The following is a 17,878-nucleotide window of genomic DNA, read 5'->3' as shown; positions in this document are numbered from 1 at the left end:
AGGGTCTTGTCTTGTCTTGTCTGGTCTGGTCTGATATGATCTGTTTTCCGGATGATTATTGTGATTTTACTTTTAAGGTTTTGCCACCAACAGACTTGTTATTTAAATTGACAATTGCATTTTGAGCGGCTTCGATTGTCAAATAGTTGATGATTGCTTGGTGATTGTTGAGCATCTTTACATTTGCTATTGCACCCAATGCTCCAAATAATTTATAAATATAGGCTTCATCGGAGTTGTTGGGAAGATTTGAAACATGAACTGAATATAGTAGCGAATAATTTAATGGTGGTGGTGGTTGTTGTACATAAGCTTGAGTATTATAAACTAAAAAAAAGAAAGAAAGAAATATATAAATTAAATTATTAGTATTAAATATTAAATTAATTAATTCATTATGGATTTCATCATACGATTTAATAATTGAGTTTGAATGGGAGAGATTTGAGGTGGATAGTAGGAAAAGGGATAAGGGTTGGAAGCGGCCTGAATAGATGCTGGATGGTGATGATATTGGTTGGTTAAAAGATTTCTGCCTATTGGATCGTATCGAGATGGAGGATTGGTGTTTCTATATACACCACCTCCGCCACTAGCCATTGGATACATATATATAGATGGGTTGTAAGCTGCTGGTGTAGGTGGAATGGCCATACTACCCAATAAACCACTATGATCCATATATTGATACCCAGATATTGCTGGAGCAATTTGAGGTTGGTGTTGATGAATTTGTTGTTGTTGTTGGTGTTGTTGTTGTTTTTGATGATGATGATGTTTGGATGATGTATTATTACCACCATTATTATTACTGTGTTTTTGTTGTTTCATATGTTGCTGTAATGATGATGATGATGATGATGAAGATTGTATGGGTAGTCGATTATCATTTGGATCTTTAGTTTTTGTAACTTTGTTTTTCTTATTATCATCTTTTTGATCTGCAAACTAATTAATTAAATAAATAATAGTAAATATTAAGTTTATCACATAATATAATTCAACAATAAACAATTATCTTGTCTTAATCTTCTTTTTCTTTCTTTTCTTTTTTCATTCATACTTTTACATAAATAGGAGTTGATTGTTGAGAAATGTTTGCACCATTCATTGCTGATAATGCAGCGAGTGCATCACGACGATTAGAAAAATGAACAAAACCAACACATCTACTTGTGTTGGTGTTGAGGTCCATTAGGATTCTGGTTTCGACGAGTTCACCAAATTTGGAAAAAGCCTCTGCCAAGTCTTCTTTGGTGACGTGTGGTTCAAGTCGATTAATGTAGAGGTTGGCGTGTGTAGATTGTTGTGATGTCGGTGTAGCATAGGAAACCTTTATGGTTTTCGAGTCTGTCATGTGACCGTTCATCGATTCGATGGCGGCTGCTGCGCTCTCTGAATGTACAAATTTTACAAATCCATAGCCCATGTTGGCTTGTGGTGGTGGTTGTTGGGGCAAAAGAGTAGACGGTGCTTTTCTATTGGCTACTACCTTGTAGCTTTCAATCTCTCCAAACTCCTCAAACAAATCTTTTAAATCTTCATTGGTAAAGTGTTTGGGTATATTGTGAACGATCAAATTGGTCAATGCATCCAAATCGGCTGGATCAACTTGTGTTCCTTCCTTTTTTGTTGTAGTATTTGTAGTAGTTGTTGATTTAGTCAATGATGATGATGATGATGATGACGATGACGATGACAATGATTTATGATCTTTCTTTTCGGCGTTATATATTCTTGATTCTTCTTTGATCATTTGATCATCTGATTGTTCTTCTTCTTCTTCTTCTTCTTTTTCATCTTGTTGTTTATCACTATTGTTGTTTTCATCATCGTTTTCATCTTGGTCTTGTTCCATTACTTGATGCATTTCACCATCATTGTCGTCATTGTTCTCGTTATCGTTATCGTCGTCTCGATCATCATGATGACCATCCTCTTCATTATCGCCTTTCTGTTCTCCATTGACTATATGTTGATCTCCATTTTCCTCTTCTTCCTCCTCCTCCACTTCCCCATCATCCTTATCATCATCATCATCATCGTTATTATTCGTCGTAGTCTTTTCAAGTGAAGATGATGATTTGCGACGATGACTCTTTCCATTGTGTTTATAGTTTTCTTCAGACGAAGATAATTCCTCATCATCTGATTCGTTTGAGGATCTAGTCATCTCTTTCTTTCTTTCTTTCTTTCTTTTTCTACTTCTTCTTGAACTACTATTAATTAATCTTTCTTGAATCAACTGATCAACTTCATGAAACCGTTGGAATCCCCTCTATTTTTTTGAATTTTTTCGAAAATACCCTCTCTTGGAAATTTAATGATTAAAAACGACTACTATTTATAATAATATTATTATAATTATTTTATATATTTATTTTCTATAATGATGATGATGATCAGGATTTGTAATTATTAAAATCTTCATTATAAAGTTGATTTTCATTGATACCCAAAAGTTGTGGAGTGATTTCCAGTGGTTCGGTTTTGGTTATTTTTTTAGAGGACGTGGATTGTTGTTGTTTTTGACTGTCTACTAACTTTCCAGTTAATCTTCTACCTTGTATTCTCCAACACTCTGCAAGGATAATAGCAGCTGATTGAGATACATTTAAACTGTCTATGAGACCAGTACCTGGAATGGTGAGGGTGGCAGTGGACAGTTTGGCGATACCAGGATTGATACCGTGTGACTCTGACCCAAAAATAAGTAATAGTGGTTTAGTTCCCAATGTCAATGCACTACCCTCTGAAAAGAGTGTGAGAGCCTTGTCAGAGATAGCAGTGGCCGTACTGACAATCTCCCACTTTTGTTCGGCAAATTCCTTGATCATATTGATAGCAGTGTTTCTAGCGGTGATGGGGATAACGTCGAGATGTTCGATAGCTCCACGACTCGACAAATAAGAGGCCGTTGAGAATGGATTGACTCTTCCACTGGCCGATGCACCCTCTTGATTGAATAGATAGAGTGTCTCTACTCCAAAACCAGCACATGTTCTAACAATCGAACCAATGTTCATTGGATTCTCTACACCGTCCAAGAGGACGACAATGGGACGCACCACATTGGTTTCACCACTCGTTTGTTTGTTGGTCGATGTAAACGAGTGTGATACAGGTGGTGTCTGCTTGAATGTCTTGTTCATCTCCTTTTCAAACGCCTCTTCTGGTGTCAACACCTTTTTCGACTTGATGACTGCGCATACACCTTCATGATGTCTGTTCTTGGCCACTCGTTCCATCTGTCCATCCTCCTTGTCAAAGAATCTGTATGGTAGTTTGTGTTCAACCATGTGTCTTATGATGGCACCCAGTGCAGCCGATTGTTTGTCATATGTCTCCTTATTGATATATAATCTTTGAAATGATTCAGGTCTACATTTAAATGTCTCCAAAACAGTATGTAATCCAACTATATGTAGTTCATCTTTTGGTAATTGTTCTACTACTCCTTCTCCTCCCGATTCTTCTTCTTTTGGTTCATCTTGTTGTCTTGAGACACGTGGAGATGATGATCTTTGTTGTTGTCCATATTGAATATTATTTAATTCTTGTTTAAACTCTCTTCTTGATGATTTGTCCATTCCACCGTTGCTGTTGTTATCGACCAAATACTTGGTAGTACGACCAACACTATAGTCGGCAGTGTTTGATCGTTGATATTCATTTCTTCGAGTATGATTCTTATTATTATCGTACCGACCGTCAACTCTACGATCATCTCTACGATCATCTCTGTTATCATATCTATTATTTCTGCCACCACCATTACTATTACTATTACTATTATCACCAGCACTACTATTACTCTTTCTACCAAATATAATATCTTTATCTACACTTCTTGCTTCTGATCCTCCTCCTCCTCCTCCTCCTCCTCCGCCTGACGACGACGAAGAACGATACGATCGCAATAAAAAACCTCCTTGACTATTATTTATAAGATGATTGCCAAGTATTGTATGACTACTACTAACAATCCTGTAAAGGGATGTTGATTTAATACTAGTCAACATGTTAGTTAGTTAGTTGTCTTGAAATAAGTTATTGGAATCGATATCTTTAGCTTTTGCAGACAAAATCATCACACCCCCACTCGCATTTTAATATATTTTTATTCTTATTATTTAATTAATCTTTTTATTAATCAACCAATATTCTTGTAAATGCGACTGCCGGCGGCATGACTCGAGTCATTCATCATTCACTCCACTCATTCTATAATTATTTGTTTAGAATGATGCATATAGAAATGAAAGAACATACTCTTTGCTACTCTCTGTCTCTTTTTGATAGAGAAATAGTGTGGTTGTCAAACTTGCGAATCACACCACCCCCGACTACCACATCACACAATCGCTCGCTATAGAATCCTACTCCACTCACCTCTTATGCTCTACTACTACCACATCCAACAACAACTAGTAGTAAATCAGACAATCATCGCGATGATTCATTTTTCAATTATAGGTTAACCAAAAATGAAAGGAATCATATGGTCATACGGAATGTCATCGATGATGATCTATAGCTACACTCAAAGAGAGAGAGTGAATGAATGAATCGATCTGCACCCACACACATTTTCCATCCATGATTATTATCATCAATATTGTTTGCATGATTATTCAAATTTATTTATAATATATTATTACTGTTGACTTTTTGTTCCCTCCCTTGTCCACTCCACCTTCTCTCTCTCTCTCCTGTCCTGTTTATTGTTATTGTTGTCATTTATTCAGATTTTGGATTGTGGTAATTCATTCAAACCATTATAAAACATGTGGACAATTGATGAATGATAATATATAAATCAGAAGCAACATCATTAGTTAGAGTAAAGAGAGAAGAAGAAGAAGAAGAAGAAGAAGAAAGTTGCTTATTTTAGATCAAGCTAACTAGTTTAGTTTGATTTTAAAATATGAAATTAATTTTAATATTATTATTTTTCCAGTGTATGTAATAAATAAATAAATGAGGAACAAAACCCAAACAAACTTACTTACTTTTCTCTCTCTCTCTCTCTCTTTAGTATTATTTTTAATTATAATTGGAAGAGATCAATTTTATATATCTCCAGATGGAGACGATAATAGTGGATGTGGTAGAAGCAAATCATTACCATGCCAATCGATTAAATATACAATAGAGATTGAAGCTGCCAATTCATTTGGAGCAGTCATCAATTTACTGCCTGGCGATTACTTTGAAACAAATTACACAACGATAGCAAATGCAAATTATACGATTGTAGGAGTCGATGGTCCCGACTATACCATGCTCCACAGCAACCTGGGATTGTTCTATGTCAACAATTCCAATTTCATTCTTATTGGTGTATCCATTGTCAACACTACCACCAATTTGGTTGGAGAATTTGTCAAGGGCAATACTATCAATGCCGACGCTCTAGAGGCTGACATTTCCTTCAATAATCCACAGGCATTAATGTGTTTTCAATTCTCTCGTGGAATCATTCACAATTGTACATTTATTAATAACGGAATTGGTTTGGATAAAAATTCATCAATTATTGTAATAATTGCGTGTATGTACATTAAACAAAAAAAAAGGAATTTATTATATAATAGTCCACTAATTGACAATTACTTTCCGTAGCCGACATTTATTTTAGTAGTGTAACGATCAGTCAAAATGCAGCAGATTATATTATATATTCAAAACAAAGTTTAGTTTGGATGAGAAGAAGTATCATTATGAGTAACAACGCATACTTTCTTACTTTTTGTCTTAGAACTATATTTTTTTTCGAATATGGAATAGTTACTTATAATACTGCCGATTATGCTTTATTTTTTGGTATGCTATAAAGAAAGGAAAAGAAAAGAAAGAATATTATGTGTTAATTATTTACTTTTATTTTTTCTTTTTAGATACATCAATTTTAAAAATCGCTAGATCAAGATTCAGACTAAATGCATCATTATTTGGAAATATAATAGCAAACAATAGAACTTTATTCAATATTAGTGAATCTATTTTTAGAGAAAATGTTTCATCTTATAATGGTGGTGTATTTTCAATTCAAGGTGATAATCAATCAAAGTATGTAGATTTTTTAATAATTATAAATAATTGTATAAATATTAATACTAATTTCCCTTTTCCTACTCCCTACCAAGTATAACATTATGTAGATTTGATAAAAATTATGCACCTGCAAGTGCAGCATTTTCTATATCATCCAAAGGAATAGTTGTTTCACTTTGCGAATTTATAGGTCAAACAAAAGCAACAACTCAAGTGACAATGTATGGTGTTGCAGTCACACTATTTGCAGATTGTAGTTTTAAAGGTATGATTGGAACACTTTTTCAAATGGATCAAGTTTCAATCTTATATATTGTACATTCAAAAGTATCAAGTATGTTTAACAATAAAAAACGAAAAAGAAAAAGAAAGCAATTACTAATAATTATTATTTTATTTATTATAAAAGTGCATGAAGGAAAAATGTTGACATCATATGGAAGAGGAGAAGCCATTATAACAAATACAGAGGTTTCTAGTAATAATTATTCCGATGATTTAATTGTAATATTTAATAGAGCTCGTGTATATTTGCTTCTTTGCTCATTTATCAATAATACAGTATCGAGTTTTGTAACTTCAAAGTATGGAGCAAAGGTGGTTTGGATTGCCAGTTATGCCAACAATAATACTCTCAACAATCACATGTTTGTTGGTTTCTATCAATTTGAAATGACATTTGATAATGCTTGGTTGGGTAATAATATTGGTTTAAACGTATGTATAAACAAAAAGTTAAAAGAAGAAAAATAGTTCTATATCTCCTCTCTTTGTTTAAACTAACCATTGGACTTTATAGAAAGGAGTATTTATTCAATCAGATCAAACAGGATCCATTTCAATGACAAATAGTCATTTTATAAACAATACTGCACAATATGGTACCGTGTTGTATCTAAGAACCCCAACCAAACACAACTTGACCTTTTTATCTGAAATGTACAATAATACATATTATAGTAGGTGTGTTGCTCCTCTGCTATGTACGCATTGTCCAGAGAATCCAAGAAATTTTTGTTACTTTGGGTTCTTTGAAAACAATACAATCATTGGCAATTCAGTTTCCAAGGCAGGAGCAATCGTCTATTACGAAAAGAATGATGTCCTAATGCGATTTATCTGTCGATCCTGTTATGAGCGAAATAACACTGCCGACCATGGACAATTGTACAACACCTATTTTGACTCTTTCGAGGTGATTGTTCCTCGTACCATGGGCACTCCAGAACAGATACAAGCTATTTTTTTGGCATTGGATGCATTTGGAAATAGGCTGCAAGGTCGCACCGATGTCAGTTTCTTTATTTCCTCGTGTCCCAATGTTACTCTTACTGGCATTCGAAATGTTGGACTATCGATGGTTGGTATGGCCGTAATGTACAATATCAAAGTCAGTGCTCCACCAGGCACAGTTTGTAATTTTACTTTTACTGCCGTATCTTTACTTTTACCAACTCCTCAAGGTAACTAAAAACACACAACATACATATATGATTGATTAACCAACTCCTTTTATTTTTCTAGTAATCAATGTAAGTATGGTAGTGAGAAATTGTACTGGAGATGCCACACCTTATATAGTTGAAGACACTTATTATTGTCTTACACTACATGGAATTTCAAACATTTTAAAAATAATCATGAGCACCATTGCCATTGTAATCACTTTGTTTCTTATGTTTTGTATCGCATATACATTTTACAAAAGAGAACATCCCATTATTCATTATTCAAATCAGTATTTTATGTATACTGTTTTATTTGGATGTCTTTTGTCATCAGTTTCAATTTTCCCTACTCTTTTTGTTGGAACATTTGTGTATGTAAAAAAGAAGAATATAGATATTATCTAGATAATTGAAACTTTATAAATCATTAACTTGTTGTTTTTATCTATAGATGCCGAGTTAGGCTTTTAACCAGTACCATAGGACCCTCCCTTGTTGCAGGGTCCATATTTGTGAAACAGTATAGAATTTTTAAAGACAAGAAAGAATTGGCAGTATCTCATAGAGCATCTCTAATTGACACTAGATATTTTATTATTAGAACTGCTTTTGCTATTATACCAACTGGTGTAGGTATTAAAATGAATTAACGATAAATTAGATTGACTAATTTTTTTTTTGTTTTTTTAGATAATAGCATTTATTAGTATATTTATTCATAATTTGAAACCAAGATATGTTTATGATCTTAACAATTCAAAAGTAGCATACACATGTGGAAATAGTGATAATATCTATTTAATTTTAATCTATATCTATTTGGTAGCTATATGTCTTGTTGGATCTGTTATGGCAATTAAATTTAGAAAATACAAAACTCGACAAGGCACTTTTCATGAGCCAAATGTAATTGGTATAATGGTAAATATATTACATACATATAAATATATAAATATTATTATTATTAACACATATTTAATTTATTATTTATACTCTAAAGTTATATAATGGATTAATTTTATTAATTATTATTATACCACTACGATTCTCATTTCCTCAAAACCCAAATGCCTCTACAATCATTGTTGGTTCTGTTATTTTTGTTTTTGCATTATCAACATCCATATTGTTATGTATGCCTAAATTTAATATATTATTTAGAAATGATGCCATTGTTGTCAATGTAAGTTTTAACTACCAAAATTGATCAATTTTTAATCATAATTAATGATTAATATGATATTTTTTTATTTTAGTTGAAAAAAACAATTGAAGAACAAGAAAATGAATTACAAAGAAATAAGGATATCTTAAAATTCTATTCAATCTATGGTGATGAAAATGATCACCTCGATTTTGCCAACCAAGATATATTTTCTCCTAATTCCCCTACGACGGCTGTTGTTGATCCGAATCACTTTTCACCAACTTCATCATCCATCTCATCATCTTCCAACCTCTCGTCATCAAACTCTCATATTGGTCAATTCTCTGATAATATCTTATTCTCTGATGTACATGGAATACCAGATCCACAGCAACAACAACACGAACAAGGCAACCAATTGATAGAATCCGATGATTCTACCTCTTCTTCTGAAGATTTAGAGTTTGCTTTGAATCAACACCTTTTCCAACAAAACCTTCAACAAAACCCTCAACATCAACAACAACCCAACAACCAAGAAGAAGACGCATTTGTAACGAATCTTAGAAACAGATTTAAAGAAAGGAGAGATAAAAGACTCTCCAAATCGGAATCTTCATCTCCAATACGCCATCGACCTTCTCCCAATAATAAAAAATCTTAAAAAAGAAAGAATATATTTCTTTTTGATTTATTTATTAAAAACAAAAGATTAATCAATCATTTGATAGTATTATTTTTTATTTAATTTGGATTAGAATTTAGAAATCATATCAATTGGACCAACCTTTGAAAAGACATGTTTTGACATTGGACAACCATAGTCTTGATCGAGAAGTTTGCTTGATAGATGGTGTGGAGTGGAACGTGGTGGAAGAATTTGAATGGCAGCTCTACGAAGTTTGAGCAAAACCTTGATAAAAGTGATTTCGGTGGCCGATGGAGTTGGAAGATCCAATTTACGATGGAAAACTGGTGACATGTAATGGAGAACAACTGAAATACCCATCTTGACAATAGTCGATGGGATAAAGTTGTACCAACGAACAACAAGATCGGTCATTGCTTGGGTGAGGACCTTTCCATCTTGAGTGACTCTAGATTGACGATCATCTTGGGTGTAGTCTTCAACAAATTGATGGCATTTTTCAAGAGTAACTGGAATGTCGGCAAGGTTCATTCTTACACCAACACGACGGTAGAATTCCCATACAATTTGCTTTTCCTTTTCTTCGAGAGAACGACATCCAAAATCATTACAAAATTGAATAGCATCGATGGTCAAACAACACAAAACAAAAATAAAATCAACATTTCTAGTTCTAGATGAATGTAATCCATGAATCTTGTTTAATTGTTCATATGATGATTTACCTAATTCACTATCTAATCCATGTTCCACTAAAAAATAAAAGAATAAAATGAAAGAGTAAGTTTTATATTATTTATAATATATTTGATGGTTTAATTTCATACTTACTCCAAGTAAACATTAATAAATCGGTATCATTAACTCTTTTGTCTGGTGTTTTCTCTATGGTACCAGTTTTGTAGTAGACATTTGAGATGGTTGGAGAACAAAAAGTTCTGTAAAAGGCCAAGTTTGTAGAAATAAATAATTCAAATGGAAAATCAATGGTAGAGATGTAGTTGATCCCGACATCAATATCCTCTGGCTTGCTTAAATCCAACTTTGTCAATTTAACCTTCCATTGGTCAACCTTGGCTGATCTTTTACGATAATTGAAAAATGATAGGAATACTCCTAAAAAGATAATTGAATATAAAATATACATTTTATAACTTTAATATTATTATTATTATCCTATTTGTTTGAATGTGTTTGTAATGAATTAAAACCAAATTATTTAAAGTGTACAAAATCTTGATTTGGGTGTGAAGAGTGAAAAATGAGATGGGTGATCGAGAAGAGGATGTAAACGAGATAATCAATAGACCGATTGAAAGATTTCGATAAGATGAAATGAATAGAGAGCGAATTGAACAAATGATTTTGGTTTGATGTGATGTAATGAAATGTTAATATGGAATGAAGGATGTGAATTATTTATAATGTAGAAAATTAAATAAATAACAAAATTCTTAAGGAGTGTGGTGGAAGCGATGATGATTTTGATGACAATAACACCGTTGCAACAAACATCTAACATACTCTTGGTTACTACCTCCACATCCACATCTCTCTCCCTCTCTCGAACGGATCATCCCTATAGGATTCTTTATCAAAAGCAAACACATTGGTGTAAATACCCCACATCAGTGCGAGCAAAGGGGGGTTAAAATGGGAGTGATCACCATTGGCATTATGACAATGAACAAGCGAATGTTTCTGATATTGATAGACTGTGAGGGTTGAAAATTGGAGATCATAACCACCCAAGAAAGTTGTGAGTTTGCGCCACCACAAATTGGTCGAGGGGTGCCAAGGCCATAGAGGGGCATCAAAATGGCAGAGGCAAAATTGGTAGGCCACGGGTGTAAGTTTTATCGCTAAATGCTCGCAAAGGGGATTTGTTTTGGCGATCTTCAACTCACTGTTTTGTGGGGGTGGCCCTTTGCTCGACCAATCCATGACATGGCAATGAACCTTTTGAAATCAAAGAGACAGACACGGATATATAGCGGGAAAGGAGCCCGCCCATACACACAACGTGATACTCTTCTCCCTCCATACATGTAAATTGTTGACATGTTTGGGATGGTTCACTCTATTTACAATTCTCTCTTATTTTGGGTGCTATGAGCCCCTCTTTGTACCTATTTATAAATTGTTGTTGTTGTTGTTGTTGTCAACACCTGTTCACACACAAAAAAGTAAAGATGTGATGCCAATCAATCAAATACCAATGGTTTTTGTGATCTGAGTGTTGATTTGATTTTTAATTTTTTTTTTTGTTTTAATTTTATTTTATATATATAAATATTATTTTAATCGCTAGTTCTTGGACTGAGATCTAAAGGTGTGGATTGAGAGGATGAAGGTGTAGGGGTTGATAAATTATTATTATTACTATTATTATTACTATTATTATTATTAATATTTGATGTGATAGGTACAGAACAAGATGCCTTGTCAGAATCTGTTGGTTTGAAACCTGCCAAAACAATTGGTGGGTCGACAGGAGAAGAACCAGTTATATTATCTAAAAGATTAAAAGACGAGCTGCCACTCTTTGTGTTGGACAACAGGCCCTGTGAACTGAGATTGGAAAGGGAGCCACCTAGCTTTGTGGATGGTGACGTTTTGACCCAATCCTTTCCATTGGATGAGAGGAGACCGTCGCGGAAAGCCTTTGGCTGACCGGTGGTTGTGAACTGTGACTGGTTAGACACATGGTTGGGTGATGTTGAAAAGACAGAGTTTGGTGGTGAAAAGTTGAGCAACTCATCGCCTGGAGGCGTGGACCCCAGCTGCTGGCTCATTTGTTGCTGTTGTTGTTGCTGGAAAGGTTCGTCGAGGTCAAACTCGCCGACACGGAAACAGATGCAGGTGGTGTGGTCCATCTTGCCCGGGTATTTGTTGTAGTCTTGGGGCAGACGCTTGCCAGGGTTATTTTCGAGAAAATCGCGCGACGACTCGGTCGTGTTCCAGCAATGCTGGATGAGACGGTTGGCAATCTTGGAGGGCTCGTCGAGGTCGGTGAGAATGGATTCGAGGAACGAGGTGGTGAAGGCGGTCTTGGCCTGGAAGGCTTTAGTGAGGTCGACGTCGGCCCACTTGGAGCCGGTGAGGTTAAACACCTTGGACATGTCTTGCGGCGTCTTTCCTAGGTGTAGAGGGTCGAGGTTATCGTAAATACCGTCGGTGGTGAGGATGATGAGATCGCCCGTGTTGACCGATGCACAAAAGATGTTGAGGTTACGCAAATCGGGCTTGCCTTCCTCGAGGTGTGGACCGAGACGACCACCACAATCCTTGGGGTCGAGAGACATACGGTTACCCTCGGTGATATCACATACTTCGCCGCCCGACAAGACGTACGCCTTGCAATCGCCGACGCTAGCCAACACAAACTCCCACTCGGGACTCCACTTGTCCTGGCCCTTGTTGATTTGGCACAAAACACCACCAAGCAAAGTTGTTGTTCCCGCCTCCCAGTACTCGTCCTTGCCCTTCATGATCGAGATGTGCGCCTGCTCAAAGGCACCAAACAAGATCTTGCCAGCCTCTTTAACATCGGTTATTTGGTCGTTCTTGGCGACCATGTAGTCGAGAAAGGCCTCTGACGCCTTCATAGCCGCCTCTTTTGGTCGCGCACCCCAGTTGCAACCGTCGGCCAGACAGGCGATCAGTCTATTTTCAAATATTACACAGTTGTATCGATCGGCGATGGGGTCGCCGTCCCGTCCCAGATTGCCTTTGCTGTAGGGGTATGTGCTGGTCGAGATGGCGTAGATAGAGTCCGAGTAGGTGGCTTCGTACACGGTCTTGGGTGCACCCGACACGGGGTTTGGTTCGGCTGGTGGACTATAGTCGGGTCCGGTGAATTTGGCATACGTCAAACGACTGCCACGGCATTTTAATGGTACAACTTGGAGTTTGGGTAGATGATGGTATTGTGTCGAAAGACCTCGTTCGTTATATTCAAATCCAGATGATTGGTCAATACCACCATTATTAGACACATCGGTCGAGTCCTTTATAGTATTATTATTGTTTGAATCTTTCTTGTCTTTTTTACCATCTAAAAACTTTACAAACCATTTCTTTTTCTTGGCTGATGTTGATAATACAGATGAATCTGATTGATTTGTTGGTGATGACATATTGAAATTATTATTATTATTATTATTAGTAAAATTTGATAAATTTGATGAAGAGGTTGATTGTCGAATATTATTTGCAGTACCAATTGAAATTGGATTTGATGATGATGTTGATAATGATGATGATGATGTTGATGATGAAGGTTTTTGAGATGTTAATATTGGTGATGTATTTGATGATGAATTATTAAAAGATGATAAACTTGTCAAAGATGATAAAGATGATAAAGATGAATTATTTTCTTGTTCTAGTTCTTGTTGTTGTTGTTGTTGTTGATTATTAATGTTGTTTGATAATCTACCAATATATGATTTCCATCATTCATTATATTTATAACAACAATGAAATTAATATTAATATTAAATAATAATGATGCAATGACACATGATTAATTGATCAGTTGATTAATTGATAAGTTGATTGAAAAAAAAAAATGAGAGAGGTTTGGTTAGATAAATTCAATTATTAAGTAGTAGTAGTCAACTATCAAAGTGTCGGGGATATTTACGAGTTATTTGTGTTGTTTCCAATCTTTGCAAGTTTTGCTTTTAAATAGGTCAATTCTTCTAAATAGGTGTTAGCAATCTGCTCCCATTTCAATGCTTCCTCCTTCCAATAGTTGTTGTTGTTGTCGACGTTGATCAGTGATCCGGTAGACCTAGATTGCGACGATGTGATGGGTTGTGGTGTGTTTTTGGTGCTTTGACGAAGATTGATTTGTTGTTTCGCTGGTCTATGTACGGTTACTGTTACTAATTCTATTGGTGTTGAGTGTTTACTATTATCTGACATCGAATAACACCACGCGCTCTATTTCCAACAACTTCCCTACGATTAAGCAATCACCTGGTTGTCTGTCTTTTATTGACTGACTGCTGACTCTTTTGACTGATTCTACTACTACTATATACTACAATGAAACTATATAATGATGTAATAAACAACAATAAAGGGTAAAAATTAATATACTGCAGGAGCAGACAGAAAAAACAAGATATTTTTGAGGGAGAAAGTTATTTTTGTGCGTTTGTTTTGTTGGGGAGGAGGAGAAGGAGAATGCGCAAAGAAAGAAAGAGTGGTGTAAAAGATAGAGGGTAGAGGGAGTCGACTATGCATAGAATCGACTATGTGTGGTGGTATTGGTACTGCTGCTGCTGCTCTTTATTGTAGAATATACTTTACATTATCAATTTTAAACGATTCTTCTAATTCTCTTCAAATTCTTTCTCTCTCTCTCTCTCTTTTAAAACACACTGAATAAATTATGTACAATAGGTGATGAGTGAGTGAGTGAGTGAGTGAGATGAAGATTATTTGTTTGTTTGCTTGTTGTGTATTCCTTGACGAAAATAAGTTTGTGGTTTACTGCCTTTTTTTTTTTTTTTTTTCTACCCCGAATTAGATTGTGATGAGGTGGTGTGGGTGCTGTTTGGGTAGTGTGACACTCACTTTTTCTAAATTATTGTGTGAGTGAGGTGTATGTATGTTTATCTATCTATCTATCTCTTTTTCATTAATTCATATAAAACAAAACAAAACATTTACTTTAGGGGGTGTTTTATTATTATTATTAGTACTACAACAACAATCTTGTTAAAAACAGGGAGAGCGGCGCTTGTTACATCATCAATTGAGTTTTTTTAATTTTTTTTTGTTTCAAGGCGCGATGGCTTTGAAATTGGTCCGGTCAAAGGCGGTGTATCCCCCCTGATCAGTTGGTCTGTCGCTACGACACCTTCTCACTTCTTTGAAGTGCTTCTCAAGGTTTGCGCGATATTTCCAACTTGTTTCATTCGTTCATTCATCTGTTAAAAAGTTCGAAAATCTTAAAGATATAACGAGACACACTTTTGATGATGCGTATCCCATCAAACCTTCGACCAATCAATCCCATCCAAAATTCTAGAACTACCAACCGAAACCGAATCATTACGATTACGTTAACTTATCTGTTTATTAGAGATACATAATCAACAAGAGAAAGAAAAAGGGGATATTGAAGCGAGAGACTAAATAAAATAAAAGAGAGGGAAGGATAGATAGAGAGAGAGAGATACAGCTCACAATTTTTTTGAATTTGTTTTCTTTTTTTTTCGGTGAGAAGTCACATCAATAATGTTTTTATGTTGTTTATGAAGGTTAGTTTTTGTTCTATCTGATCATTATTAATCTATCAAAAAAGAGAGAGAGAGAGGAAGTTATCATGACAACACTTGGAGGAGTACCATCGGCAGCAACAGCAACAGCAGCAGCACCATCAACATCGTCAACGTCAACATCTACACCTTTGACATCAACAACAACCATATTCAATACGACATTGGGAGGATCGTCGGGCACTGGATTGACATCGTCGACTTCATCGACAGCATCAAAAAAGAACAACAAAAAGAAGAAGCAGCAACAGGACAAGGCAAATGCGGGACAGTTACCGTTGGCATCGTCGTCATCGTCGATATCGTCGACTGGTTCAAGCAACTATATAGCCAGTTTTATTCCGGTGAGCGATTCGGATGACGAAGGCATCTCAGACTACAAGGTGGGAGGATACCACCCAGTACGCAAGGACGAGGTGTACAATGGACGTTATGTGATTGTGGACAAGCTCGGCTGGGGACACTTCTCGACGGTGTGGTTGTGTGTTGACCGCGACACCAAGAGACAGGTAGCACTCAAGATTGTGCGTAGTGCCAAGAGCTACACCGAGACGGCCGAGGATGAGATCAAGCTGTTGTCGGCAGCCAAGACATCCCGTTGCGTCGCCGTCTTGCTCGACCACTTTGTTCATCGCGGACCACACGGAAAGCATGTGTGTATGGTGTTTGATGTTTTGGGAAACAATCTACTCGACCTCATCAAGCATTACCGTTACCGCGGCATTCCTCTCCGTCTCGTCAAATGCATCATCAAGCAAGTGTTGGTCGGACTCGAGGATCTACACAGCCAGTGTCGCATCATCCACACTGATCTCAAGCCAGAAAACGTTCTGCTCAACGACAAGTTCAATGACATGCTGTACACTGATTTCACCTGGGGTCAACAATACGGGTTCTTTAAAGAACCACATACCCATTCCACCACCTCTACACCTCACCGTCATAGAGGAGGAGATGATGAAAAGAAAGATAACAACAACAACAATACGAATGGAAAAGAAGAAGGTAGTAGAGATGAAAGACAAAAATCTTTACAACCATCACGTCAAAGATCAGAAGAGGATTTGAAAAAGAAAAGACCAACAGCTCTTGAATTGGAACAAAAGGCACTTGCAGAGTCAAAGGCAGCGGCAGCGGAGAAAAAGGAAGGAGGAGAAGGAGAGGGAGAAGGAGGAGAAGAAGGAGAGACAATTGAAAAGATTCATTCAAATGGAAATATGTTTTACGAAAAGATATTTAGGGATCCAGTATCCAAACAACCAATCGAATCATTTGGCAAGGCGCATTATCCAAAGGTTCAAATAGTGGATTTGGGCAATGCATGTTGGATCGAGAAGCATTTCACAGACGACATTCAAACACGTCAATACCGTTCACCAGAGGCAATCGTCCGTGCAAAATGGTCTACTCCTGTCGATATTTGGAGTGCCGCCTGCATGGCCTTTGAATTGGCCACTGGCGACCATCTCTTCAAGCCAAAGTCTGGCAAGAACTTTGACAAGTCTGACGACCACTTGGCATTGATGATCGAGTTGCTCGGTCGTCTCCCCAAGTCTGTCACCCACTATGGCATCAAGTCAAAGACCTATTTCAACCACAAGGGCGAGTTGAGAAACATCTCCAAACTCTCGGATCAGTGGCCACTATTCAACGTATTTACGGAAAAGTACAAGTTTACACAAGAAGAAGCCAAACAATTTGAATCATTCCTCTTACCAATGTTAAATTATAATACTGAAAAAAGAGCAACCGCAAAAGAATGTATTAATCACCCATTTTTAAAAGATGTTCCTCCATTTATCTAAAAATTAATAATATTATTAATAATTATAACAAAAAAAAGAAATAAATTAAAAAATTAAAATAATAACAATAATATCAATTAATAATTGATTCTCTCCTCTTAGTTAATTGGATTTTGTCAATTATTAAGACTCATTGCAATTTTTTCATAAAACCAGTCCCTCATTGATTGGATGATAGACAACAGATGATGGATAATAGATGATGGATGGAGGATGGATGGATAGATGGATAGAGGATGGATGGATAGAGGATGGATGGTGGGTGGACAGAGGATGGATGTATGGCGGAGGATGGATGGATGGATGGTGGATGGATGGTAGATGGATGGATGGTGGATAGGTGGATAGAGGATGGATGGATGGATAGAGGATGGATGGATAGAGGATGGATAGAGGATAGATGAGGATTGAGGATGCTGGATAGAAATAGAAATAGAAGTCTTAGATTTAATTATATTTTAAAATATCTTTATATT

The 17,878-nt window shown here is 36.0% G+C and overlaps 6 protein-coding genes across 6 annotated transcripts; 2 read left to right on the top strand and 4 right to left on the bottom strand.

The window, feature by feature from the left end:
• Nucleotides 1-55: 55 nt before the first annotated feature.
• On the bottom strand, nucleotides 56-4,022 carry DFA_03608 (uncharacterized protein; the record flags this gene model as incomplete). Its single annotated transcript, XM_004363153.1, has 4 exons — nucleotides 56-327; nucleotides 414-948; nucleotides 1,064-2,216; nucleotides 2,545-4,022. 4 exons carry the CDS (start codon nucleotides 4,020-4,022, stop codon nucleotides 56-58), a joined length of 3,438 nt encoding a protein of 1,145 aa, XP_004363210.1.
• Nucleotides 4,023-4,927: 905 nt separating this feature from the next.
• Nucleotides 4,928-9,316, top strand: grlR (G-protein-coupled receptor family 3 protein 17; the record flags this gene model as incomplete). Its single annotated transcript, XM_004363152.1, has 13 exons — nucleotides 4,928-4,961; nucleotides 5,087-5,456; nucleotides 5,645-5,826; nucleotides 5,901-6,072; nucleotides 6,165-6,391; nucleotides 6,467-6,774; nucleotides 6,857-7,520; nucleotides 7,582-7,876; nucleotides 8,107-8,134; nucleotides 8,196-8,426; nucleotides 8,506-8,633; nucleotides 8,667-8,688; nucleotides 8,762-9,316. 13 exons carry the CDS (start codon nucleotides 4,928-4,930, stop codon nucleotides 9,314-9,316), a joined length of 3,216 nt encoding a protein of 1,071 aa, XP_004363209.1.
• Nucleotides 9,317-9,406: 90 nt separating this feature from the next.
• DFA_03606 (uncharacterized protein) lies at nucleotides 9,407-11,345 on the bottom strand (the record flags this gene model as incomplete). The annotated part of the gene is made up of 3 exons (XM_004363151.1): nucleotides 9,407-10,053; nucleotides 10,133-10,455; nucleotides 11,209-11,345. The coding sequence occupies 3 exons, from the start codon at nucleotides 11,343-11,345 to the stop codon at nucleotides 9,407-9,409; spliced, it is 1,107 nt and encodes a 368-aa protein (XP_004363208.1).
• Nucleotides 11,346-11,601: 256 nt separating this feature from the next.
• Nucleotides 11,602-14,233, bottom strand: DFA_03605 (protein phosphatase 2C-related protein; the record flags this gene model as incomplete). The annotated part of the gene is made up of 2 exons (XM_004363150.1): nucleotides 11,602-13,738; nucleotides 13,950-14,233. 2 exons carry the CDS (start codon nucleotides 14,231-14,233, stop codon nucleotides 11,602-11,604), a joined length of 2,421 nt encoding a protein of 806 aa, XP_004363207.1.
• Nucleotides 14,234-15,592: 1,359 nt separating this feature from the next.
• DFA_03604 (uncharacterized protein) lies at nucleotides 15,593-16,250 on the bottom strand (the record flags this gene model as incomplete). Its single annotated transcript, XM_004363149.1, has 2 exons — nucleotides 15,593-15,919; nucleotides 16,143-16,250. 2 exons carry the CDS (start codon nucleotides 16,248-16,250, stop codon nucleotides 15,593-15,595), a joined length of 435 nt encoding a protein of 144 aa, XP_004363206.1.
• Nucleotides 16,251-16,451: 201 nt separating this feature from the next.
• sky1 (putative protein serine/threonine kinase) lies at nucleotides 16,452-17,402 on the top strand (the record flags this gene model as incomplete). The annotated part of the gene is made up of 1 exon (XM_004363148.1): nucleotides 16,452-17,402. The coding sequence occupies one exon, from the start codon at nucleotides 16,452-16,454 to the stop codon at nucleotides 17,400-17,402; it is 951 nt and encodes a 316-aa protein (XP_004363205.1).
• Nucleotides 17,403-17,878: the final 476 nt, after the last annotated feature.

Source organism: Cavenderia fasciculata (assembly GCF_000203815.1).
Source record: "Cavenderia fasciculata unplaced genomic scaffold Scf_Dfasci-G-b-205a01.r1-3, whole genome shotgun sequence".
NCBI lineage: Eukaryota > Evosea > Eumycetozoa > Acytosteliales > Cavenderiaceae > Cavenderia > Cavenderia fasciculata.
This window is presented reverse-complemented; position numbering and strand designations above follow the sequence as displayed.